Here is a 27,079-nt window from a genome sequence, read left to right as displayed (position 1 = left end):
TAAGTCAAAATATCAAGAAAATAACTTGAAATTTTAGGTTAGGTATCTCAAAATTTCAAGTTATTTGTTAAAAATTTGAGTTAATAAGTCAAAATTTTGATAACTGCAAAAACATTATAGAATCAGTGTGTTCATGTCAATCGCTTGATGCCTTCCGCCTCCTGCTTCCGGGTAACAAGGAAATGATGTACCTTCACGGATTCACTATTTCCACTATTTTCTTGAAATTTTGACTTTTGAGGTACCTATCTCAAAATTTTGAGTTATGGATGGCAATTTTTTTCAGTGGTAGAAAACAAACTTAGGTAGAAAGTGATATGAAATGGAAATAAATGTACCTTGGATTTTATATGAAGTGTAGTATCTGAGACAACAGTTAAATTCCATGACTGATCTTTTTTTATATGTATAAAAGAATATGTGTCATAATAAAATTATATATACAGCATAGGACCTATTATATTTGCACTGTCAAAATGAAATGACACTAGTTTCATGATCTACCTTAGCAAAGTTTTTTACTAGCTCAAGTTAGCATTACTGTTGGCTAAAGGGGCTCCCAGAACAATGAAATATCTAATTATTCTCCCATAAAACAAATGGGATAAAATAAAGATTTTTCTCCTCCTGTCCATCATGTCTGTAGCTGCTACTGTCACAGTTGCTAGGTGACAGAAGCAGTTCGTTGTAGGCGAGACCATCGAATTTAACAGCAGCTCACTTCTGGCCTTTGCGGCCTTCCGAGCACACAGCCCACGTAGGCCACATCCTTCAAATTTGGGCACAGCCTTAAAGGCATAAAGGCCTGGATGACCTCTAATTCTCTGCTTCTAAAATCAGACAAAACTGAGGTTATTGTACTATGACCTAAAAATCTTAGAAACATGGTGTCTAACCAGATACTTACCATGGCCTCCAGCCACACTATGAGAAATCTTGGAGTCATTTTTAATCAGTATATGTCCTTCAGTGCACACATTAAACAAATATGTAGGACTGCTTTCTTCCATCTGCGCAATATTTCTAATAGAAACATCTTGTCTCACAGTGATGCTAATAAAGCTAGTTCATGCATTTTTTTTTCTTTTTTACTTCTAGGCTGGGCTACTGTAATGTATTTGTAATTGTAATCAGGTTACACTGAAAGCTCCCTGAAAAGTCTCCAGTTGATCCAAAACACTGCAGCGAGAATATTGACACAGAGCAGAAAGAGAGACTGTATTTCTCTCATATTAGTATCTCTTCATTGGCTCCCTGTTAAACCCAGAATTTTATTTTAAACTCTTTCTCCTAACATACTATTTCTTGAAGAATCAGGCCGTCATATCGCTTCTAAAAGTAGAATGGGAGGCAGAGCCTTCAGCTGCTATCAAGCCCATCTTCTGTGGAACGAGCTCCTAGTCTGGATTTAGGAGACAGACAGACACCCTTTCTAGTTTTAAGATTAGACTCACAGCATAAAGGTAGTCCCACTCATGGGATACTCATCTACCTGTAGAGAGTGTACAAAGTTTACAAAATATATGGTACAATGAGTGCAGTGGGTGAAAACCCCTCTCCATCAGTTGTCTGAACAGAAACTCGTACACAGACGGAGACATTTGCAGGATCATAAATTACACTTTAGGCTGCTGGAGAGCTTCCCATGATACACTGAGCATTTCTTCTCCATTCACCTATTGCTTTAATTATTAGAAATTATTCAACTCTGTCTTTACCTCCAGTAGTGTCTTTTGTTTTTCTTTCTCTTTTGTTTTGCTAATGGGGGCCATCTGATTTCTGGGGCTTTCTCTCTACTACTGTAGGGTCTTTACCTTACAATATAAAGCACCTTAAGGCAGCTGTTGTCGTCAATTGGTGCTATATAAAGAAAATTGAACTGAATTGAACTGAACTGAATCATGGTTTTCAGTATCAATATCCATTAATCAGTGACCACAGCAGCACACAATTATCTCAGATGACTGAATTCATTTTTGTTAACGTAATTCTCTCATGCCTTTGAAGAACCAAACCCAGGTTAGCGTAACCAGGATTATCCAGTTGAACTTCTAAATGGTGAGCGGGCATCTGGGTAAGCCCAAGGTGAAGGCGTTCAAGCTGAAGAATGTGGCAAACTTGTAGCTCTTTTGTTTGGCTGCTGGGGGGTCTCTCTCCCCTCTCGTTATATGATTACTGATTTACTGAATTTAGTAAGACACAATACAGGAAAACGTAATTACAGTAATACATTACTTTGGAAAGCATTTTTAGTTGGCCCTCGGGACTAACTTCAAATGCTGATGCACTGAACTATAAGAGCAAAACCAGTAACCAGTTAACTAGAGCCCTATACCTTTACTTTTCACAGAGGGCAAAAGGTTGGGGATAGCAGGGACAATTTACAGGCCTCTGGATTCCAAAAGAGTTTTTGATTTTATCTTGGCTCATTGTAGCTTTCTGAAAGTCCCAGCAAATTAATCTCGGTAGTCTACTCGCTCCAGTGTTATCTCTCAGGCATGTCATGCCCATGCAGGCCAATTTTTCCGGCTGTGCCCGGTTCCCGTTGCCATGGCGATGACGTCATGCTGCAGCACCGGGAGTAACGGCGCAGCCGCAGACGGAGGGAGGGGACGGAGAGCTTAATCCGCAGCCACAGCGCCTCCGCCATTCAGCCAGACTGTCGACTGATCCTGGAGGGTCAGGACCGAGCACAAGCAAAAGTAGAGCCCGCCTCAAGCTTTTTCCCTGTTTCTCCAGTAGCAGCAGAGACACCCCACACCGAAGCGACAAAATGCGTGAGATTGTGCATCTGCAGGCCGGGCAGTGCGGGAACCAGATTGGAGCAAAGGTGAGAAAAACAAACATTCCAGTTGGCATGTCGTCTACCTGTTAACTGTGACTGTGTTTATGTAACGAAACGCAACTTTATCCGTGAAGCTGTCGACGTGTCGCTTAGTAAGAGTTCATGCTGCCCACGGGAAAGACTAAATAGGTCAACATAGTGGGGTGGAAAGTCTTGTATAAGACTGTGGTAACGGCAGCGTACAAAAGCATCCTTCAGGATGGGCGGTGGCAAGTCGCGACATCACTATTGTCACTTGATGCCCTTTTAAAAGATCGACCACACATAAACAGGGACCACGGGCTTCTATCGGTGTAACACACCATCCTGTAAGCGTGCCTGAGTGTAAGGTTATATTGATTTAGACTGTCAAATCATTAATCCCCTTTTCAGGAATTTAATGAATGAACAGATTGTGTGTGTGTGTGTGTGTGTGTGTGTGTGTGTGTGTGTGTGTGTGTGTGGTGGGGGGCACACTGAGAGGGGTGTGGCTCAGACACCGAATGCACTGGAACGCCGGCACGCATGCAGCTATGCAGTTTGTTTTTTTTCTCACCACAAATGTAATCGTATTTAATTATAACGATAAGTAGGCTGATATTTTACTATCCGTTTGTTAAAGTCTTATTCATTTATTTATGAACCCAGCCCATCCTTTAAAGGTGTCTCTGAACCAAACAGGAATTAAGACGACTTAAAAAATGTTTTCCATATGATTCTGGGCAAGCATGACGATTAATAATAATAATAATAATTTGGATTCTGAAATTATAAAAACAGATTACTTGTTTTGTCTAGCTAATATTGCCAACAGAATAGGGTAAAAGCAGCATACTGAGGAAATATTTCTTCTTACTTAAATGACCTGCGTTATTACTTTTTGATTAAATTTATTATCAATCAGCTAAGTGATTAATCACTTGGTGGAGCTTCTGTGGGTCAACAAGTACAGCAGGATATAAATAGCTTTGAATTTAGCTGTTGCCATTTTAATATCTCGACACTGCCACAATACACATTTAACTGGTCTCTGGTTTGCTGTCACTAATTGACCTGTCTGTAGTTCTGGGAGGTGATCAGTGATGAGCATGGCATCGACCCAACGGGAACCTACCATGGAGACAGTGACCTGCAGCTGGACAGAATCAATGTCTACTATAATGAGGCCTCAGGTTGAAACTTTTGAAACAAGACTGCACGCTACGTGTGTCAATCTTGGCATTCTTATAGTGTGTTTTTGACCATTTTCACACATGCCTTTTTATTGCAGGTGGCAAGTATGTTCCTAGGGCCATCTTAGTAGATCTGGAGCCAGGCACTATGGACTCTGTCCGTTCCGGGCCTTTTGGACAGATCTTCAGGCCGGACAACTTTGTCTTTGGTATGGGATTAAACACAGATATATATATATATATAATATAAAAAACTGGATGTTTTATTTATTACACAGAAAAAAATGGAATATGATGTACTGGCTTTGCTATAGGCAAGTAAACAGTTAAATAACAAACTTTGACATTTTGATAGTGAAATATACTTCTAGACCAACAAACCCTAGCACAGCCAATTGCAATGAACCCTTTCCTTCCAGGTCAGAGTGGAGCGGGAAATAACTGGGCGAAGGGCCACTACACAGAGGGAGCTGAGTTGGTGGACTCTGTCCTGGATGTGGTGAGGAAGGAGGCTGAGAGCTGCGACTGCCTTCAGGGTTTCCAGCTCACACACTCCCTGGGTGGCGGCACTGGTTCTGGTATGGGAACTCTGTTAATCAGCAAGATCCGTGAGGAGTATCCGGATCGTATCATGAACACCTTCAGCGTGGTGCCCTCTCCTAAGGTACAGTGATCATGTCATGCTCTTTGTTGATATGGTTGTGGTGTTTTTCTCCTTTTTACTTCTCTGATCTTTGGATTTTCTGTCTCCAGGTGTCAGACACAGTGGTGGAGCCCTACAACGCCACACTGTCTGTCCACCAGCTGGTTGAGAACACAGACGAGACTTACTGCATTGACAACGAGGCCCTGTATGACATCTGCTTCCGCACCCTCAAACTCACCACTCCTACTTATGGAGACCTCAACCACTTGGTCTCTGCCACCATGAGTGGGGTCACAACTTGCCTGCGTTTCCCCGGTCAGCTCAATGCTGACCTCCGCAAGCTGGCTGTCAACATGGTTCCCTTCCCTCGTCTGCACTTCTTCATGCCCGGCTTTGCACCGCTCACCAGCAGGGGTAGCCAGCAGTACAGAGCCCTCTCTGTGCCCGAACTCACTCAGCAGATGTTTGACGCCAAGAACATGATGGCCGCCTGCGACCCACGCCATGGCCGCTACCTGACTGTGGCCGCTGTGTTCCGTGGGCGCATGTCCATGAAGGAGGTGGACGAGCAGATGCTGAATGTGCAGAATAAAAACAGCAGCTACTTCGTGGAGTGGATCCCCAACAACGTCAAGACAGCCGTGTGTGACATCCCGCCCCGTGGCCTCAAGATGGCCGCTACCTTTATTGGTAACAGCACAGCTATCCAGGAGCTGTTCAAACGCATCTCTGAGCAGTTCACTGCCATGTTCCGCCGCAAAGCTTTTCTCCACTGGTACACTGGCGAGGGTATGGATGAGATGGAGTTCACTGAAGCAGAGAGCAACATGAACGACTTGGTGTCCGAGTACCAACAGTACCAGGATGCCACAGCTGAGGAGGGCGAGTTTGAGGAGGAGGGAGAGGAGGAGGTGGCCTAAGGCTAAAGTCACTCATCGTTTTCTCATCTGCACTCATCATGACTCCATCCAACCATCCATCCACTCATTCCAGTCCTACTCTGCTCTTGATTTTTTATTTCTTTTTTAGAGCACTGTCCCTTCCCAATTCCCTTATTCCTATATTTCCTTTGTTTTTTCCCTTTTCTGACTCTTTTTTGTTTTTCTTCTCTCTTCTTTTCTTGACCCCCCACCCCCACTTCATGCCAGAGTAGGACTCACAGTCTGAACACCTAAACTCAGTGCTCATTTAGAGGTAGCTAACACAAATGTGTGCTTGTGGTCTTTTTGTCAAATAGCTTCTTTTTTGTTTTGTTTGTTGTTTTAGTTTTTTTTGTTAATGTTTGTAAATTATCATCAGTTATTGATTCCATACCTGGAACACATTCACTTCATTAAAATATTATGACTTGTGTAATTTGGCATTAAGTAAAATAAATTTGTTGGAAAAAATATTTGTGTTTTTATTATTATTATTATTATTATTTAAAGCTCACTGATACACCGGTAATAATAACATACTCAAGTCTGAAACTGAAAGTTTGATTTTCAGTTTTAGTGGAAAGTAAATCAAAATGGACACCAACAGATTTAAGCAGTTTGGCTTCAGCGCCACAAGGAGGCAGTATAAGATCAGTGAGTTTGGCTCTTTGAGCAGGATGATGCTTCTTTACTTTATTGCCTTGTTATGGTGTACAGTTCTAATTCCTGCTTATTTGAGCAATATTAAGAAACACACCTGGCTTTCTATGCAGGCTGTATGATTTACACTCGAATGAAAGCAGTACCTTTCAGTTCCTCAATAGAAGCTCCCATGATGTTGGCAATCTGCTGAAAGGTTAATACGGAATGAAAACCACTTGTTTCATATGTTTGTTTATCAGCAGGTTCCCACCTCTGGCAACTGTGCTAATGTTAGAGCAGAGAATTGTCAACTTTTAAAAACTTAGAAGATTAGGGTTCTTTTATGCAAATCTCCCGCAGGTCTCTCTGACTTCTTTATTTTTGCAGCTGTTTATGCAAATAAAATTTGTGGGTTTTGTTTAAAAAAAAAATCAATCCTGTCAAATTTAAAATGCATGAAGCACAAAAGAAAACATCTAAAGACAAGTAAATGAGTGTTAAGACAAGTAAATATAAATGTCATGAATTTAGATTGGTGGTCTTATAGCAGACGTCACTCACACACTGAAACCACACATACTGACATAGATCAGGAAGTGTTCTGTCATTCCAGTGCTGATTGAGCAGGCTGCTGCTACTGTTGCAGTCTCTGGTACATGGTACATTATGATTGTCAACTGATACACCTGCTGAAGGTCTCTCCCCTCTTGGATGCCACACATGGACACAGTCACATTTGGACAGTATGGGCTCCAGACTGAAGTAAGTAATTATGTAATTTTTGTGTTTCGACTTCCATCACCATCACTGTGCCCGTCAGTCTGTTCTTGTGGTTTCTATTACTTCCTCTCGCAACTGCACAGGAAGTTTCCTGTAGCAGTTCTGTCGCCTTGTATCCGTTGCCATATGTTTCACAGTAGGTCTGTTCTTGTTTTAAACAAAGCAAAAGTTCCTCTTTCTTGTACACATATAACCAACTTGTGATCATACTTAACTGTTGATTTATTCTTAATATTACACCTGGTTTGTTTTTACTTATGGTCAAAGTTTTCTAAGTTTTAGAGAATTATTCTAAATATGTTGTCTATTTACTGCAATGCCTCTTGTATATGCGACTGTGTTTAGTGGGTAACAGGCTTTAAGAATAACCTCGCATCACGGCTCTGAATCTCTTTCCTGTTAGACAAAACCCTGAGCGAACCTTCTACTGGTTCTTTGAAGCAACTTGCCCTGTAGCCAGAGACAAAGGTGAGGCCTCTGTGGTTTATCATCTGCTACAGAGCAATTTAAATGTGCAGAATGACTTGTCAGCAATGGGGGAGCTGATTAAAACTGTTCTTCCATTATTTGCCATAACTGTATCAACCCTGTTTTTGCCATTTTCCTATGTGACACACAGCATTTGAGTTTAATTGCACAAAAGCAGCAATATTTAATTTATGTTTCACAGAATCATTAAAATGTTGCACCAAGTGTTTATAAAGGTGTTTCTGCTGCTCTGAGAGTTATTCATACTTCCTGTCACGTGATCAAAAAAACCCACACAGCCTGTGTAACATAAACTACATAGAAAGATTGTGTGGTGATCCCGCTGACTGAACAGCTGAATATGTGCAGATGACTTTAAACACTAAATATTGTTGATGTGAAAAAAGCATCATATTTGTACATTTTGAATCATTTTACCCTTTTTTTTTTTATTTTCAACATTGTTACCTTGTAAACTGTTAACAGGCTTTCTACAATATAAAAACTTCCTAAAGAGACTTTATTTCTAGAATTAGGTTAATGTTTGTCTGTTGATTAATTTTAATATTACAGACCCTGGACTGCTGTTTCAGTTTCCAGAAGACTTCAATGATGAGGTACCTTCATGTGTTTTCCTGCCTCCTGTGAACAAACAGTATAATATTTGTGGATATGCTTTCATGTTAAAATGAAAAAGTCAGCGAGAACCAAAGTTTTATTTTGCTTAATATAAAGCTTTACTTTTTGTTTCAGTGGCATTAGAGAAACACTGGCTTGCTAACATTCTAACCTACAATGGGGAACACTGTAGAAACATTCCTACTAAACACCATAATGTAACGTCGTGTGTTCTTGTTGGGTTTCTGATTCATTGTCATGCAAACAAGCACACAAAAAAGGTTCATGCCCCACACAACTTCCAAGATGAAAGTAAGAGAAAGAAAGAGGATCAGCAAACTCTCCTTTGTATGTTTCCCCTGTTCATTCTCTCCCCTCTATGCTCCACTAGTGTGGGAGTTAGCTAGAGTACCACTTAGCTCTGCTACTGTATGCCCAAATACACCCTCAGAGAGATATTAGTATGGCTCTAGACTATTTGTCCTGTTAGGTGATATGTTTAAATTCCTTCCCACTTTCTAGGAGTCGTGTCAAACATTGCCCAGGTTCTGCTTCCCGTATGATATACAAAGGTGAGTATAATAAACTTGCTGGTTTACTCCAGGCTGCATTTCTATGTTGTTTGTGTTTCATATGCTCTCATCTCACTACATTTGTCTGCTCAGAGTGAGAGAAGGGGTGGCCGTGCAGCACTTTACTTTTGTCCTTACTGACCTTGAGGGATGCCAGCGCTTTGGCTTTTGTCGTCTCACCAACAGCACACACACCTGCCTTTGCATTCTCAGGTAGATTTGAATGTGTGTGAGATGAAAAGTATTTTTGACACCATGTACATTTGCATTCCTTTTTGTTAGCATATCATTTAAAATGATTTTTTTTTTAAATTGTCTTATTACAGCTATCTTCCATGGTTTGAAGTGTTTTACAAACTGCTCAACAACTTGGCTGACTATCTCTCAAAAGGACAGGTAAGACTCTTCCAGTAGTCTCTCATCCACACAAATATACATATAAAAGCTGGAAGTGGCAATAACTGATTTGAGATCCTGTATTGAAGCCAATAGCTGAACATCCATCTTCCTGAGTAAAGTTGGAATGACTGCAGATACTACGCACTCACATGGTAGCAACTTGTCAATCACAATATACTCATAAACTTAGATATATCCTATTTATTGTATTTGACTCTTACTGGCTTTATGATTTTCAAAATTAGCACAATTCTGTATAAAATAAAATGAAAAAGAATGCCGGTTTAAAGCACTTCTTCATTAGCTTCACTTTTCAGACCAAGAGGCTATGTCAGTGTGTGTCCATGTAGCCACTGTTTCAATATACTTAGCATGACCACTTTATCTCTTCAACAGACCAGTGAAATGAAAGTGCTACTGGCGTCACTCTACAACCAGCCCATTCCCCTGGCAGCTGGATCTGTCACTCTGCAGATGGTAAATCTCCAATTAGCCAACAGGAACCCAGAGTCACACTTAACTTTACTGCTGTTTTCTGTTGGTGGTTAGTGTGCTGTGTTTTTTTCTGAGGGAGAGCAGGCTTTGGTCAGCACAGTGTCCCATCCTGTTGGACACTCAGAGGGACAAAAGGGGGTGAGTCCCACAGGAGTTCATGCGGTCTGGACTCACAGCTGAGCAGATACAGACTAACTCCTGCTGGAAAACTACAGTTGTCTGTGCTTGGTGGCTAAAACTGTGGACTAAAACCTTGTTATTCACCCTTCTAAGTTCAGTGTTTAAACTAAAGCATGCACAACATGCACTAATATCTGACAGTTGTTATGACCTTTGGAACAATTACATTTATGTATCCAAAAGCCATAAATATGACTTGACTTTACTGACCCACAACAAGTGTTTTGTGTTATGAGAAATGCCTCCGTGTGACTCAAAGCTCTAACTGGTTTCATTTTTTTTTTTTTTGCTTTTTTTGAGTTTCATTCCAAAATAACAAATCATTGACCTGAAAGAAATCTTTACTCACAGCGTGCAATTCTGTCATGTCAAAATGTAGAAAATATATTTTTTTAAAAAGTCCTGGCCAATGAGGAAACTCTTCTGATTCTATTCAGTAGGCTTTACGTCAGCAGCAACTTTTAACATAGTTCTGAATGTTAGTCGAGTGAAGACAATTTAAATGCAGGGAGGAATAGAGGTAGATAATACATGAAATGGCTTTTTAGAAGAATGCTAACCTTAAATGGTACCAAAACTCAGGTTTAATCTCTTGAATGATTTTAAATTTAGACTGTATATAAAAGATGGCCAAAGCATCTAAGATCAGTGTGTATGTACATGGTTCCTGACAAACATAAAATGCAACTCTCTGGAGCTTGAAAAAAGGGGCGACTGGACCCCTTTTTGTTTCTTGAAGACATCCAGTTGCCCTTTTTTCAAGCTCCAGAGACTACTATGACCTGGATGGCTGAGAACCTACGTGGACATAAAATGCAACTAAAACTAAAACTATAGAAGAAGATGTGAATCGAGTGATTATGACCACAAACTCATTAAAAAAGTGTTTACTGTGGTCATACATCAAGTGATAATAAAGTGATGTCATTTTCAGAAAGAAACAGACTTCATTTTGCAACCAAATGAGCTACCCCTACCCTACTTCATTTTTCAGATCCCAAAGCTACATCCATCTTTTACATACAGTCAGTGATTACTTTAATTTGCTCTAACTGTGTGCACGTGTAATTGATTGATGCAAAGAGAATTTTGGAATGAAATCCTAAATTATATTTCTGTAACATTTAATGTGTGCATATATGACGTTGGAGAAACTAATCCATCCATGTTGCTGAAAACACTTCATCAAATTCTTGCGACATTATTACTATAATAATATATCAATAATTATTGATAATGGTAATATATTATCACCATTATCATATATTATCAACAGGCTCAGTGTTTTATTTCATTTGTTTTAAACAGGTTCCATACTTCATTGCTCCAGACCCCAGAAGTCTCCCTTCCATACCCGAAAATGTAAGCATGGTTAAGGTTAAAAAATCAAGGCAAAATTTTATATTAAACAAAGACAGCAGTGGATTATTTGTTTATATTTCCGCAATTCAAACTAATGTTTCCATGTGTCTGTGTGTTTATACACCAGAGGAACTTGACCGAGTTGATTGTGGCAGTAGACGTGGGGAACCTGCTTCAACTGTATGCCAGTATGCTGTTTGAGAGACGCATCCTCATCTTTGCCAGTAAACTCAGCACCGTAAGCCACACAATTCTGTTTTTATCTATTTCTTTAGTATTATATGAACTTCTATATGAAAGCCCCACCCATCATATTGGTGCATAGATCTACCAGGTCTTAAATGAAGATAAATATAACCTCAGATGAACAACAACACAACATATTAAACATCAAAATGCAGAAGCACTGTTTGAAAAACTAAGTAGTTCGGTAGCTTGTTGAACCACGTTTAGCAGCAATAACGTGAAGTAATTGTTTTCTGTATGACTTTATCACTTAGTTTATCATCAGATTTTTGATGCACTCTTCTTTTCAACATTGCTTCAGGTTATTAGGGTTTGCGCTGGACTTTGAGTGGGCCATTGCAGCACTTTGGCTCTTTTCTTTTTCAGCCATTTTGTTGTGGATTTGCTGCTATGCTTGGAATCATTGTCACGTTACATGACCCAGTTTTAGCTGTCAGACAAACGGCCTCACATTTGACTCTACAATACTTTGGTATACAGTGGAGTTCATGATTGACTCAATTACTACAAAGTTCCCAGGTACTGTGGCTGCAAAACAAATACAAATCATCACTGCTTCACCAACGTGCTTGACATGTATTTATGTTGATATGTTGTGTTTGGTTTTTGCCAAACATAGTGCTGTGGCCAAATATCTCCACTTTTGTCTCCTCTGTCTAAAGGACATTGTTCCAGAAGTCTTGCGGTTTGTTCAGATGCAGTTTTGCAAACCTAAGCCACGTTGACATGCTCTTTTCAGAGAGGAGGCATTCTCCTGGCAACCCTTCTGAACAAACCACATTTGTTTGGTCTTTTTCTAATGTTCTGTCATGAATTTTAACATTTGACATGCTAACAGAGGCCTATAGAGCCTGAAATGTAGCCCCTCGGGTTTTAGCATGGTCTAACCTTGGGGTGAATTTGCTGGAACATCAGCTCCTGGGGACACTATTTGGAAATGGCCTCATTAACTCTCCCCAAACTGATGGGCAGAAACAGTTGCTTCTCTGTGATCATTACTGATCTATTTTCTCCTTGTTATTGTGTTAATAGACTTCATTCTACTGTTTTGTAGTCATACCTTGACCACTATATTTGGCATGTGGCAGATCATACAGGAAGATTTGTGTGCTGAAGTTTTTTTTTTTTTGTGCATAGCTGACATCTTGTGTACATGCACTCAGTGCTGTGCTCTACCCCATGTACTGGCAACACATCTTCATACCTGTCCTGCCACCCCACTTACTGGACTACTGTTGGTGAGAATTACCTCCCTACCTCCCTACCTCCCTACCTACCTACAATTGTTTCACACTTTTTTGTTTTTTTTTATGGTTACAGTGCACCTATGCCTTACCTAATAGGGATCCACACCAGTCTATCTGAGGTAAACTACATAAAACCACTGTTAAACTACAATCCTATGAATCTATCAGATTTGTCCCCAGACACTGAGCCCTAATCTGTTTCTGTCTGTCTGACAGAGGGTGAGGAATAGTGGGTTGGAGGAAGTTGTTATTCTGAATGTGGATACTAACACCCTGGAAACCCCTTTTGATGACCATAAGAAGATACCTTCAGATGTGGTAATAAATAGTCTTTGTCTCGGTTTGTGTGATGGTGAATAAGCTTCTTTTTTGTTTCCACACTTTGTTTTTTTTTTAGTAAGGAAAGTGTGACTTCAGTGTTTTCACACATGCACCGCAGCCCTAGACGTTACTCTGGCCTTTAACCTGCAAGCTAATGTCTCTATAATATTTAACTGCACCTGTGTGAGAATAGCGTAGGTGACTGTCCGGTAAATTTAAGTGAGTGTCATGTGGGCTGCCTCCTGTATGTTCTAACAATCAGGCAGCACCCTGACTTAAACCAATCTGACTAACTATTTTAAAAATATCTGAAGCAAATTATCTTGGGTTATGTCTTGTTAGTACTAGGTGTCCTATGAGACTACCACAACCAAGCTCAGGAACTAAAAAAGGAAACAAAAGTCCCTTTTGCACATTCCTAATAGCATTTAGATGGTAAAAACATGAGACAAATAAGACCACTAACAAATTTCATTCAAAAATAGTTTAATAGCTATTGTTTGGATACATTTCATTCACAGTACACATTAGAGTAGGACCAATCAGAGAGTTTTACACTGCCTTAGTTCCTCAACAATCAGAAAGCTTTATCTCAGGGACATACGGGCACAGAAACTGTGGCAAAAGAACCAGATTTAGACCATGTAAGATGAGCTCCTCAAAGAGTTTTTAGCCCCCTATTTGTGTTTGTCTCTGTGTTTGTATTTCTTGGATGGGTGTTCTGTTAACTGTAATTTCCCCATTGTGGGACTAATAAAGGTATTCGTATACTTCGTATACCCCCTGTAAAAGTCAGTGTCAATGGTATGAACACAGTCAGGGACTTGTGTTGTTTCTTGACACAAAAGTGTACTGTCAAGTGTTAAGCAAAAGATGAGTCCCTGTTGTACCTTTTGCACTTTACCTCATCTCTTGGTTTGATGGTGTGATCTCACCCGTGACTGCTGAGCAACAGTAAATATATCACAGATATAAATGCACATACTATATGTCCAGATGTCCGGATTGAAGATGTGCTTGAAGCGTCAAGCGGTGTCACCTGGGTGTGGTGTCTCTCAGGCCTTCCTGAAAGCTCAGGCTCTGCTCTTTGGAGGCTACAGGGATGCACTGCAGGCTAATGAGGTCTGTCACACACAGAAAGAACTATTCAAGATTTAACACATTTCCTTAAAACTGACAACAGCGACGGGGTTAATAAATAATACTACATTTTTTATATTTTCACGTGCATTTAAAAAAGAATACCATGTATGCACAGTGAAAACAAAAAACGTGCTACTTCTCTTCAACATTTACCAATGCATTTTTAATCATTTCAAGTCTCTGCATTCTTGAGCTGCAACTCTGCACGTCTCTTAGATCAGAAAGATTTTTAGGAGTAATTCTTTATTTGTTGTTTGTCACCCTGTCTCTATGTGCTGCTCATTGCAGGAAGGTGAAATATACTTCTGCGAAAAGTTGTTTTTAGATCACAAATCTCCGAGTATGAAGCAGTTCCTTCAGAGTGCTGTTCATTTACAGTTCTTCAAACAGGTAAACACTGCCCCCTGCTGTACATTTAATGCAATCGTAACAGTAGGGGAGGGCTGGCCGGACCAAGAATTAGAAAAATGTTGGAGCTGATTGATGAATGTCTCTAGCACCAATTAATAGAGCTCTATAATTTAATGGAGTGTGTTATGCTGAACAGAGGGATTTTTTTTTTACATGATTAAGATAACAAAATTGTATTTTGATAAGTAACGCGGAATTTGATCTGAAGTCAGGTGCACAAGTTAAGTAATGTAAAGCTATTTCATAGATGTTTATCAGATCATTTAAAAGAATTGCTAATTATTTGCATATTGTATATCTGTTTTATTTCCTTTTAGTTCATTGATGCTCGCCTGGATATTCTGAACAAAGCAAATGAACCAGATGACCTCTTTGAGGAGGAGATTATAAAGTGTGAATCCGCAGCAGGTGTGTGTGTGTGTGTGTGTGTGTGTGTGTGTGTGTGTGTGTGTGTGTGTGTGTGTGTGTGTGTGTGTGTGTGTGTGTGTGTGTGTGTGTCAAATTTTTCTCATTTCTTACATATGACATGATTTCTTTTTGCAGGAAGAAGTAAATCTTATCAGCAGTTAGTCGGTAATTTGAAGGTAAGTTCACGTATTCTTCTCTAAAACACTTTTCAGTTTGCTGCCATCTTGGCAAAAATTCCAAGGATGCATTTCTACTTTTGACAGAAGGGGGGAGGTGCTCTCATCCTCAACATGAAGTCCAAAGCAAACATGAAAGTAAGTACAATACTGAGATGTTTTTTTTGTTTGCTTATTTATTTTTTTCTTGGACAACAAAATGTTTGTGTTGCACTGCTGGATCCTAATCTGTTTATTAATCTCTCCTAGGCCAAAGTTCTTGCCAGGTCAGGTTTGAAAAACCTGCTGATACATAAGGTAGGCTCATGTTCATGTGGGTATGTCCTTTGATGGACACAAATTATGCTTAGGTTTTAATATATCTTCATTCTGTGTTTGATGCAGGTTAACAATCAAGATATCCTTCAGAGAGGTGGATCGGTATCACACCGCCGTGCCCAGTCTGACAGCCTGCAGAACCGCCTGCCAATCACACAACATTTTGGGAAGGTGAGATACTGCAAGTAATTCTCATGCAACAAAGGCACATGTTGAAAATTACTTTTTAAGCTAGATATATACACTCCCTGGCCTTCATTAGGCATACCTGTTCAACTGCTTGTTAATGCAAATGGATAATCAGCCAGTTATATCGTAACAACTCATTGTATGGAGGCATGTTGACATGATCAAGATGACCTGCTGAAGAGCAAACTGAGCATCAGAATGGAGAAGAAAGTTGATTTAAGTGACTTCGAACATGACAGCTAAGAACAGGAATCTGAGGCTGCAATTCAGTCGGGCTCACCAAAATCTGGCAAAATGAGACTGGAAAAATGTCTTATGAGTCTTGATTTCTGCTGCAACATTTGGATGGTAGTGTCAGAATTTAACATAAACAACATGAGGGCACGGATCCATCCTGCATTGTATTAACAGTTCAGGCTGGTGGTAGTGGGATGTGTGAAGGATTTCTTTTGCCACATTTTGGGGCCCTTAGTACCAGTTGAGCATTATTTAAATGCCACAGCCTACCTGAGTATGTGCTGATCACGTCTATTGCTTTATGACTACAGTGTACCCATCTCCTAATGGTTGCTTCCAGCAGGACAATGCGCCACGTCACAAAGCTTAGATTATTTCGGACTGGTTTGTCGAACATGACAGAGTTCACTGAACTCAAATGGCTTCCACAGTCACCAGATCTCAATCCAGTAGAGCATCACAGGGATGTGGAACGGGAGGTTTATATAACTGGTGTGCAGCCAATACATTTGTAATAACTGCATGATATTATCACGCCAATATGGACCAACATCTCAGAGGAATGTGTCCAGCACTTTGCTTAATCGATGCCACAAAGAATTAAGGAAGTTCTGAAGGTAAAATGGGGTCTAAACCGGTACTAGCAAGGTGAACCTACTTAAGTGGCTGGTCAGGGTAAAACATAAAGATAACATTGTGACCTCACCTGCTTGTTCTACTCTCTGATACTATTCTTACACTCACATGTGTCACATTTTCTGTGGAAATGTCTTATTAGTAACCCTTTGTTTTGTTGCCATGTTGTTTCATGTCAGTCACGTCCTCGTCGGCCTGCTCAGAAATCAAAGACTCCTAGAGATAAGGACATCATAAAAGACAATGAAGAAACATGGGATGGGTAAGCTGTGATAAAGCATATTCATTCATGTATACAGCATTTTAGTAAATACTGAGGCACTAGCAACTTAAGTGAGTATTGCATTTTCTTCTGTTATACCGAGTACATTTGGGAGAGAAACAGGTCTTTTTATTTACTTGACATCTACAGAAAAAAGCTGAGATGCTGATCTTTTGTCTCATATTTATCTTTTAATGTCAAACCCAAAGGTTTTCAGTCTGTAACAAAAATAATGGGATTGGCCTCACTGTTCCAATACTTTTGGAGGGGAGTGTATTTCACAGTATAATTTTCACGTGCTTTATCCAAAGCACTCTCTTCTGAATCACCTGTAAATTATATTCATAATATTCACTTCTTTAGGCATTCGCTCCTTTAGTAATAACTATACTTGTGATAAATGTAGCCTGATGTAGCTTTTGAGGCCAGGCTCCAGTGAACAGGCTCCAAGCCCCTGTAGTCAGTGCGGTTGAAGGTAGCTTAACCACGGTTAGCTCTCCTCCAGCAGATTGTCATGAGCAGCCATGAAATCAAGTCAGCTGGGTCACCACCAGGAGGAAGGGTAGCCTTAAACTAAAGCCCCTGGTACACCAGCAACCTGGTCCCATCTCAAATGTTTTTTCCCCACTTGGTGACACACCTGCCGAGGAACAAACTCGCGTTTTGGCGATTTTGTTTTAAGAAACGTGAAACTATAAGTAAAAATTGTTGAGTGTCTTCCAGTGCAGAGCAGCTACGTAAACTCTGTGGGAGTAGAGTTTACGTCAGCTGGTGACCCAGCTGACTTGACTGAAAAAGAAATACTCAAATCAGAAGTGCTCGACTCCCCAGTATAACTCACAAACACGCTCATAAAAGCAGATAACTCGTAAGCTAAAGAGGAAATGACATCTCACTAATTTAGAAAATCTTTATTTAGCCCATGAAAATAATTTGTCACTCTATAAAATAAAATAAAAAAATACCCTACCTAAATCTAGGATTCATCACTGAATGAAGAAAATAAGAACAACCTCAGGTTTCTTTTCTGCACCGTAGCCAGGCTGACAAAGAGTCAGAGCTCTGTTGAGCCAAGTATTCCTTTAACCTGAACTAGTAATGACTTCATGAATTTCTTCACATATAAAACTTTAACTAATATTAATAACATTTTAACCAATATTACAATTATTCATCAGCATCTCACGGGCATATGATTATGTTCAGTTACTTTTGATACTGCTGATATTTATTTAGGCTCTTTCTCTCTGATTGATCTTTCTGAGTTAACTTCAATATTTCCTCCAAACCATCAACATGTCTATAAGACCCCATTCCTACAAGACTGTTCAAAGAAGGCCCAACATTAATTAATGATTCGATCATGATGTTTTGATGATGATTAATTTATCTCTATTAATGGGCTACATACTACAGGTCTTTAAGGTGGCAGCAATTAAAACACTTCTTGAAAAAGCCATCACTTGACCCAGCTGTTTTAGCTAATTATTGGCCAAACTCCAACCTTCCTTTTATCTCAAAACTTGTTAAAAGAGTAGTTGTAAAACAGCTAACTGATCATTTGCAGAGGAACGGTTTATTTGAAGAGTTTCAGTCAAGATTCAGAATTCATCACAGTACAGAAACAGCATTAATGAAATGACCTGCTTGTGGTCTCTGACAGTGGACTCGTTTCTGTGCTTGTCCTGCTAACCCTCAATGCAGCTTTTGATACCACTGACCACAGTATTTTACTACAGAGATTAGAACATGAAGTAGGTATTAAAGGTACTGTGCTATAGTGGTTTAAATCATATCTATCTAATAGATTCAAATTTGTTCTGTTGGGGATTTTTTTATCACCTTTATACTGATATTTACTGTCACTATTTTTATATCCTGTATTAAAGTATATTAGTCACACACACACTGAATTAAAGAACACTGTAGGCTTTAATGTTACTGGGGTAAAGGTAAGGCCTGTTACAGGGGTTGGACAATGAAACTGAAACACCTGTCATTTTAGTGTGGGAGGTTTCATGGCTAAATTGGACCAGCCTGGTGGCCAATCTTCATTAATTGCACATTGCACCAGTAAGAACAGAGTGTGAAGGTTCAATTAGAATAGAATAGAATAGAATGCCTTTATTGTCATTATACAGGATGTACAATGAGTTTGGAGCAGGGTAAGAGCACAGTTTTGCTCAAAATATTGCAATGTACACAACATTATGGGTGACATACCAGAGTTCAAAAGAGGACAAATTGTTGGTGCACGTCTTGCTGGCGCATCTGTGACCAAGACAGCAAGTCTTTGTGATGTATCAAGAGGGTAATGTCAGCATACCACCAAGAAGGATGAACCACATCCAACAGGATTAACTGTGGACGCAAGAGGAAGCTGTCTAAAAGGGATGTTCGGGTGCTAACCCGGATTGTATCCAAAAAACATAAAACCACAGCTGCCCAAATCACGGCAGAATTAAATGTGCACCTCAAATCTCCTGTTTCCACCAAAACTGTCCGTCGGGAGCTCCACAGGGTCAATATACACGGCCGGGCTGCTATAGCCAAACCTTGTTTCTCGTGCCAATGCCAAACGTCGGTTTCAATGGTGCAAGGAGCACAAATCTTGGGCTGTGGACAACGTGAAACATGTATTGTTCTCTGATGAGTCCACCTTTACTGTTTTCCCCACATCCGGGAGAGTTACGGTGTGGAGAGCGTACCACCCAGACTGTTGCATGCCCAGAGTGAAGCATGGGGGTGGATCAGTGATGGTTTGGGCTGCCATATCATGGCATTCACTTGGCCCAATACTTGTGCTACATGGGCGCATCACTGCCAAGGACTACCAAACCATTCTGGAGGACCATGTGCATCCAATGGTTCAAACATTGTATAATGAAGGCGGTGCCGTGTATCAGGATGACAATGCACCAATACACACAGCAAGACTGGTGAAAGATTGGTTTGATGAACATGAAAGTGAAGTTGAACATCTCCCATGGCCTGCACAGTCACCAGATCTAAATATTATTGAGCCAGTTTGGGGTGTTTTGGAGGAGCGAGTCAGGAAACGTTTTCCTCCACCAGCATCACGTCGTGACCTGGCCACTATCCTGCAAGAAGAATGGCTTAAAATCCCTCTGACCACTGTTCAAGACGAATTGACGCTGTATTGGCCGCAAAAGGAGGCCCTACACCACACTAATAAATTATTGTGGTCTAAAACCAGGTGTTTCAGTTTCATTGTCCAACCCCTGTATATCTGATGCTCACATGTGCTTAAGGCCTTGGTGGGATGCAAGAACATCTCTGTTTGTGTGTATCTCAATCTTAACTATGTTACTGTCTGTGTCTTGGTCTTTGTCTGTGTTGTGTGTAACTAAGATGTCTAATAAACAGCCCATATCGGGGCATTAAGAGCATGCCCCGATATGGTCAGGCATGCATACAAGCACGTGGAGGCCATACAAACTACTGCGTACCATAAAACAAACAAGTCTGCCACATAATTTTTTTTCACATTGATTTTCAGGCTGTCTTTAAATTCAGTCCTCTGTAGGTTGATAATTTTCTTTTTCCTTTTTTTTTTAAAAAAAAAAAAACAACTAATAAATAACTACAAATTATTGAAATAACACAAAAACATTCAGACTTTTTGATGTGGCACTCCAAACTGTGGTCAGGTGTACATTCTAAGTTTTAATTATGATTTTGATATAAAACTTAAAACTTAAGTCCAGCTGTGGAAAGCTTTAAAGTTTGGTAATGGTTTACAAAGACACACTGTTTATAGACACTTCCACAATTCACACAGTCAAAACCAAGTCATCAAGTCCATGAAACGCTTTGCAGACTTAAATAATAAATTAATGGAGTTTGTCAAACACGATTTGAATGACATGAGAGGAAGGAATTTGGTAGAACTCCAAGAATTATGTTAGAAGAGCATCATGCACTGATTATCATTTGGATAATATACCATATCTCTACAGTGGAGCAGGGTGGTGGTTGCATTCTTGTTCATACTGTTCTGCATATTTCTTTTATTACAGAGCTGTGTCAAGGACTGAGACTGACTCTGAGTACCAGAAGGATGAAGAAGAAGATGAGGAAGACTCACTGCTGTGTGATGAAGAAGAAATGGATCTTCTTGGGGAGATCTTTGACACACTGAGCACCCGTAGCTCCCACGACCGTGGCTTGCTGTACGGCACCCGCAGCCTGGATTTGTTTGGGCCAGACAGCCATGACTACATCACAAAGGTAAGAAATGTAAAACTATCACTAATACACACAATAGATAATAGATACAATTTCTGATCTGTCTGTGTTTTTCAGCGTCCTCCAGCCAACCCCAGCCAGGAGAGCCTGTCTCTGTCCATCAGTGGCAGTGGCAGCTTGCACAGCTGGAATCTGGAAACAACAGAGGAGCTGTCAGACCTTACAGGGGACTCTGATTGGCCATGCCTGGACACCAGTGTACCAGAAGAGGAAGGGTTGAATAATCTGCAGTCAGAAAATGAAACAAATGAGCAAAAAATTGGGCTGAGAGAAGACTGGGAAAAACAGGAAGAAGTGACAAGAACAATAAATGGGAACCAAGCAGAGGAAACTGATGGCCAAAATAACTTTAAGGAAGTAAAGTTAGAAGAAAATATAAAGAAAGAAGATCAGGAGAAGAGTGTACGTTTAGGGGAGGACCGAGTGACTGAAATGTCTGCTAAGAGAGATGAAGGTTTAAAAGAAAAAACTGAAGATGAGCAAAATCAGACAGAGGAGGAAACTGCAGAATCTGAGGTGGAAAGAGAAACACATGAAATTCCAAAAACAAGTGAAGCGGGAAAAGAGACCCAACTGGAGAAAAGTGAAGAGGTAATAGGATCTTTAAGTAAACTTTTAAACCCAAATCCTCATCATCCTAACTCTGTGGAAGAGCAGCAAGAGCAAGGGAAGATGGCCATTCCAGATACAGTCGCTTCTGGGCCTGGGATTCCTGAACCTGCAGACCCTAACCCTACAACAGGTCAAGACAAAAAGATTGACATAGAAGCAAGAAAAGAGGAGCAAGATGTAAAAAAGACCCCCTCTCCTCCTAAAGTGCTATCTGCTGTGGCACGCTTTCAATCTCAGGCACCCAGCCAAGGCTTCCAGGTGAAGTCCAGGGTTAAAGCCTTTGCTGAATCTGGGAGGCCTTGCAATGTGTTCAGAAGCAGGGAGAATGCACACATGCCCTGCAATTCAGATACATCAGAAACAAACAATCGCACAGAGGCACCTGAAGAGGAAGACCAGCCTCCAGTCAAGGTGTCAGAACTGAAGAAGAGATTTGAAGCTTAAAAGATGCTGGTTACATTCTAGTTTTTGTTACTTAAAATAAGAAATCCGATTAAATGGATACATTTTATTTCTGTTTCCCCTGCATATCCTTGACTCTTAGTCCCAAGCCCATTTGCTTTTTTGAAATATAAATTATGAAAAAAGTCAGCAGTGTAGTTTTATTTAAAAGCTGACCACTGTGAATTACCGAAATGTTATGGATGTTACCCAAAGTGAGGGTAAATATTGCACCTAGAGACAAGTTTCAGATCAATATTTTGTGAGTTAGTATTTATGGCTATAACAAGCTACAGTCTATACCCACAAAGTAATGAAGAAACATGTTCCCATTTCAAAGTCATTTTGGATTTTTTTTTTTTTTTTAAATGGTGTTTCTTTACAGTAAGGAAAGCAGTATCACCACACTCTTACAAACTAGCCGTTCTGCTGTTATTTAAACAGATTTTATTGCTTGAATATTGTATACATGATGAAATGGTAAATTACTTAGAATTGAGGCAGCATGGCTGAAATAAATCAGTTTTAGGCCAGCAAGAAACATGAGTGTTTTACCCATTACCTACTGAGTGGTCAATTTGTCACTGATAGAAAAACATTTTATTCAAATGTATGTGTGGAAAAGACATGCTATCCATTAGATTCTTTAACAAAAACTGACGCATTCTGAGTATTTACACTTTTCTAACTGTTCACTTAGAATCTGAACTTGAATAAACTTGAATAAAATGACTTTGAAAACTGCTCTTAATGGTCTAAAATGATAGTGAAAAAGCACAAGTACTTGGTGTGCACATTGCTGTTTATTTACATAACACCTTGTGAAACATGCATTTTGATTTGTTGTAGATGAGCTTTTCCTAAGTTGATATGAAAGTGCATCACAGTGTTTCAAATCAATATTCCTTATAAATGCAAAAAAAGTGTAAAAAATATACTTTTTTCTAAATAAATATGCAGAATAAGCAGAAAAAAATACAATATTTTTGCATACAAATACAAAACGTTAGTGTAAAAATTGTTGCTGCAAAACAGCATCACAGGAATCCATCAGTTATCAGTCCAGAGCCTTGTGAAGTGACAACGTGTGTGAGGTTGCATTATATCAGACGTTCTTCTTTGGGCAACGGTAGCGGCAGGCCAGGTTTTTCACATCCCCCTGACCTTGCCTGTTTCTTTTCTACTGCACTGGGCTTGTATGTTCCCTCCACGCTTCTTTTCTTCCTGATGACGCATAGCAGCAACAGCAGAGTCAAGCTGAGCAGGGACAGCAAGGTGGATACAAATACTGAGACCATCGGTGAGAGTGACACCTCCATGGCCATGCTGGGGAGAGAAATCACACAAAGTCATCAGTAGTTCATATCAAAACATCCAAAAGAAGAAAAGGCTATTTTAAAGTGTTTTTTGTACAGGTCATAAGCAACAACCAACATCTGAGGCTGAAAAAATTTAAGTCAAGTGATAAAAATGGCAGTTCCTCATATATATATATATATATATATATATATATATATATATATATATATATAAATTTCAGAATAGTACTTGACAACCCAAAACCACAGGCTGCACCTAAAAGATGGATCTAGCTTCAAAGTCTGAAATGTGAAGATAATGCTTAAGAACAATAAATCGCTCTATTTATAAGACAGATTTATGTTTTGTTATGATTTATATAATTCATAAGCAAAAAGAAGTCCAGTTGTATATAAATCTCTGAGAACACGACCGTTTTGTTAAGTTGGTATTTAATGTCAGTATCCATCCATCCATCCATCCATCCACTTCCGCTTATCCGGAGCCGGGTCGCGGGGGCGGGAGCCTAAGCAGAGAAGCCCAGGCTTCCCTCTCCCCAGCCACCTCCTCTAGCTCATCCGGGGGGACCCCAAGACGTTCCCAGGCCAGCCGAGAGATATATTCTCTCCAGCGTGTCCTGGGTCTGCCGCGGGGCCTCCTCCCGCTGGGACATGCCCGGAACACCTCACCCAAGAGGCGGCCAGGAGGCATCCTAATCAGATGCCCGAGCCACCTCAACTGGCTCCTTTCGATGTGGAGGAGCAGCGGCTCTACTCTGAGCCCCTCCCGGATTGGCCGCACTCCTCACCCTCTCTCTAAGGGAGAGGCCAGCCACCCTTCGAAGGAAACTCATTTCTGCCGCTTGTATTCGCGATCTTATTCTTTCGGTCACTACCCAAAGCTCGTGACCATAGGTGAGGGTAGGAACGTAGATCGACCAGTAAATCGAGAGCTTTGCTTTTACACTAAGCTCCCTCTTCACCACGACAGGCTGGTGCAGCGTCCGCATTACTGCAGAAGCAGCCCCGATCCGTCTGTCGATCTCCCGCTCCCTTCTCCCGTCACTCGTGAACAAGACCCCGAGATATTGAACTCCTCCACTTGGGGCAAGAACTCGTTCCTGAGCCGGAGAGGGTACTCCACCCTTTTCCGGCTGAGGACCATGGTCTCAGACTTAGAGGTGCTGATTCTCATGCCGTCCGCTTCACACTCGGCTGCGAACCGTTCCACTGTGAGCTGGAGGCCACCCCCTGATGAAGCCAACAGGACCGCATCATCTGCAAAGAGCAGAGATGAGACTGAGGCCACCAAGGAAGAAGCCTTCCGCCACCTGGCTATGCCTAGAAATTCTGTCCATAAAAGTTATGAACAGAATCGGTGACAAAGGGCAGCCCTGGCGGAGTCCAACACCCACAGGAAAGGAATCCGACTTATTACCGGCTATACGGACCAAGCTCTCACTGCGGTTGTACAGAGACTGAATGGCCCGCAACAACGGGCCAGACACTCCATACTCCCGCAGGACCTCCCAAAGGATACCCCGTGGGACATGGTCGAATGCCTTCTCCAAGTCCACATAGCACATGTAGACTGGTTGGGCAAACTCCCATGCGCACTCGAATATCCTTGAGAGGATAAAGAGCTGGTCCAGCGTTCCGCGACCAGGACGAAAACCGCATTGTTCCTCCTGGATCCGAGGTTCGACTAACAGACGGACCCTCCTTTCCAGCACCCTGGCGTAGACCTTTCCGGGGAGGCTGAGGAGTGTGATCCCTCGAAAGTTGGAGCACACCCTCCGGTCTCCCTTCTTAAAGATGGGCACTGCCCCAGATCTCCATGCGATATTGCAGAGACGTGTCAACCAAGACAGCCCTACAACATCCAGAGCCTTCAGGAACTCAGGGCGAATCTCGTCCACCCCAGGGGCCTTGCCACCAAGGAGTTGTTTAACTGCCTCAGTGACCTCACCCCCATTGATGGCCAGGTCATCCCCCTCGTCCCCAGACTCTGCTTCCACTACAGAAGGCGTGTCAGTGGGATTCAGGAGGTCCTCGAAGTTTTCCTTCCACCGCCCGACTATAGCCTCAGTTGAGGTCAGCAGCACCCCACCCGCACTATAAACTGTGTGAGTGGAGCACTGCTTTCCCCTCCTGAGTCGCCTGACAGTTTGCCAGAATCGCTTCGATGCTGTCCGAAAGTCTTGTTCCATAGCCTCACCGAACTCCTCCCACACCCGAGTTTTTGCATCAGCCACTGCCCGAGCTGCGTTCCACTTGGCCTGTCGATACCTGTCAGCTGCCTCTGGAGTCCCACAGGCTAACCAAGCCCGATAGGACTCCTTCTTCAGCTTGATGGCTCCCTTCACCTCTGGTGACCACCATCTGGTTCGGGGGTTACCACCACGACAGGCACCAACCACCTTGCAGCCACAGCTCTGAGCAGCAGCCTCCGCAACAATGGAGGTGCGGAACATGGTCCATTCGGACTCAATGTCCTCAGCCCCCCTCGGAATGCTGTCGAAGTTCTGCCGGAGGTGGGAGTTGAAGATCTCCCGGACTGGGGCTTCTGCCAGGCGTTCCCAGCGCACCCTCACAATACGTTTAGGTGCACCAGGTCTGTCCAGCATCTTCCCCCGCCACCTGATCCAACTCACCACCAGGTGGTGATCAGTTGACAGCTCAGCTCCTCTCTTCATCCGAGTGTCCAAAACATACGGCCGCAGATCTGATGATACGATTACAAAATCGATCATCGACCTGCGACCTAGGGTGTCCTGGTGTCATGTGCACTTATGGACATCCTTATGTTCGAACATGGTGTTTGTTATGGACAAACTGTGGTTTGCACAGAAGTCCAATAACAAGACACCCTTCGGGTTCAGATCGGGCAGGCCGTTCCTCCCAGTCACGCCCCTCCAGGTCTCACTGTCATTGCCCACGTGAGCATTGAAGTCTCCCAGCAAGACTATGGGGTCACCAGATGGAGCACTCTCCAGCACCCCGCCCAGTGACTCCAAAAAGGGTGGGTACTCTGAACTGTCATTCGGCGCATAAGCGCAAACAACAGTCAGGACCCGTTCCCCGGCCCGAAGGCACAGGGAAACTACCCTCTCGTCCACCGGTGAAAACTCCGACGTACAGGCAGCAAGCCGGGGGGATACAAAAATACCCACCCCAGCTTGCCGCCTCTCACCGAGGGCAACTCCAGACTGGAACAGAGTCCAGCCCTTCTCCAGGAGACTGGTTCCAGAGCCCAGGCCATGCGTTGAGGTGAGCCCAACTATATATAGCTGGTATCTCTCAACCTCACGCACTAGCTCAGGCTCCTTCCCCACCAGGGAGGTGACATTCCATGTCCCAATAGCCAGTCTTGATAGCCGGGGATCGGTCCGCCAGGGCCTCCGCCCTCGGCCACCGCCCGACACACACTGCACCCGACCCCTACGACACCTCCTGCGAGTGGTGGGCCTACAGGAGGGCAGGCCCATGTAACCTCTTCGGGCTGCGCCCGGCCGAGCACCACGGGCTAATGCCCGGCCACCAGACGCTCTCCCTCGAGCTCCCTCCCCAGGCCTGGCTCCAGGGTGGGGCCTCGGTAACCCTATCCCGGGCAGGGTAAACTGTTCCCTTGCTTTTATAGACATAGGGGTCTTCTGAACCGCTCTTTGTCTGGACCCTCACCCAGGACCAATTTGCCATGGGAGACCCTACCAGGGGGACAAGCCCCCGGGCAACATAGCTCCTGGGATCACTGGGACACACAAACCCCTCCACCACGATAAGGTGG

The 27,079-nt window shown here is 42.0% G+C and overlaps 2 protein-coding genes across 4 annotated transcripts; both read left to right on the top strand.

Moving 5' to 3' along the window:
* The first annotated feature begins 2,612 nt into the window (after nt 1-2,612).
* On the top strand, nt 2,613-6,035 carry LOC115783299 (tubulin beta-4B chain). The gene is made up of 5 exons (XM_030734068.1): nt 2,613-2,830; nt 3,888-3,996; nt 4,095-4,205; nt 4,416-4,660; nt 4,750-6,035. The coding sequence occupies exons 1-5, from the start codon at nt 2,774-2,776 to the stop codon at nt 5,560-5,562; spliced, it is 1,335 nt and encodes a 444-aa protein (XP_030589928.1). The 5' UTR covers nt 2,613-2,773; the 3' UTR covers nt 5,563-6,035.
* A 790-nt stretch (nt 6,036-6,825) lies between these two features.
* Nucleotides 6,826-22,881, top strand: dennd1c (DENN domain containing 1C). 3 transcript variants are annotated; one of them, XM_030734046.1, is made up of 23 exons: nt 6,826-6,966; nt 7,388-7,452; nt 8,026-8,069; nt 8,593-8,642; nt 8,736-8,855; nt 8,969-9,038; nt 9,438-9,518; nt 9,612-9,674; nt 11,025-11,078; nt 11,206-11,316; nt 12,462-12,562; nt 12,645-12,690; nt 12,788-12,889; nt 13,889-14,014; nt 14,324-14,425; nt 14,764-14,854; nt 14,990-15,030; nt 15,121-15,168; nt 15,280-15,327; nt 15,415-15,519; nt 16,590-16,672; nt 20,713-20,923; nt 20,999-22,881. In XM_030734046.1, exons 1-23 carry the CDS (start codon nt 6,950-6,952, stop codon nt 21,995-21,997), a joined length of 2,778 nt encoding a protein of 925 aa, XP_030589906.1. In that variant the 5' UTR covers nt 6,826-6,949; the 3' UTR covers nt 21,998-22,881. The 3 variants fall into 3 exon arrangements, with proteins under 3 accessions (XP_030589906.1, XP_030589897.1, XP_030589914.1); XM_030734037.1 differs by having other exon boundaries at nt 15,118-15,168; nt 20,999-22,827; XM_030734054.1 differs by lacking the exon at nt 9,612-9,674 and having other exon boundaries at nt 15,118-15,168; nt 20,999-22,824.
* Nucleotides 22,882-27,079: the final 4,198 nt, after the last annotated feature.

Source organism: Archocentrus centrarchus, chromosome 1, assembly GCF_007364275.1.
Source record: "Archocentrus centrarchus isolate MPI-CPG fArcCen1 chromosome 1, fArcCen1, whole genome shotgun sequence".
Classification (NCBI taxonomy): Eukaryota; Metazoa; Chordata; class Actinopteri; order Cichliformes; family Cichlidae; genus Archocentrus; species Archocentrus centrarchus.
The sequence above is the reverse complement of the archived record's forward strand: the minus strand, read 5'-3'. Positions and strand labels throughout refer to the sequence as shown.

What these genes read in the sequence shown, in the direction of transcription:
- LOC115783299 (XM_030734068.1), top strand. Translation starts at nt 2,774, where the DNA reads ATGCGTGAGATTGTGCATCTGCAGGCCGGGCAGTGCGGGAACCAGATT. An exon ending in GGAACCAGATTGGAGCAAAG is followed by an intron (nt 2,831 to 3,887) that starts GTGAGAAAAACA and finishes ACCTGTCTGTAG; the next exon opens with TTCTGGGAGGTGATCAGTGA. An exon ending in GCCGGACAACTTTGTCTTTG is followed by an intron (nt 4,206 to 4,415) that starts GTATGGGATTAA and finishes CTTTCCTTCCAG; the next exon opens with GTCAGAGTGGAGCGGGAAAT.
- dennd1c (XM_030734037.1), top strand. An exon ending in CACTTACTGGACTACTGTTG is followed by an intron (nt 12,563 to 12,644) that starts GTGAGAATTACC and finishes TTATGGTTACAG; the next exon opens with TGCACCTATGCCTTACCTAA. An exon ending in AAAACCTGCTGATACATAAG is followed by an intron (nt 15,328 to 15,414) that starts GTAGGCTCATGT and finishes TGTTTGATGCAG; the next exon opens with GTTAACAATCAAGATATCCT.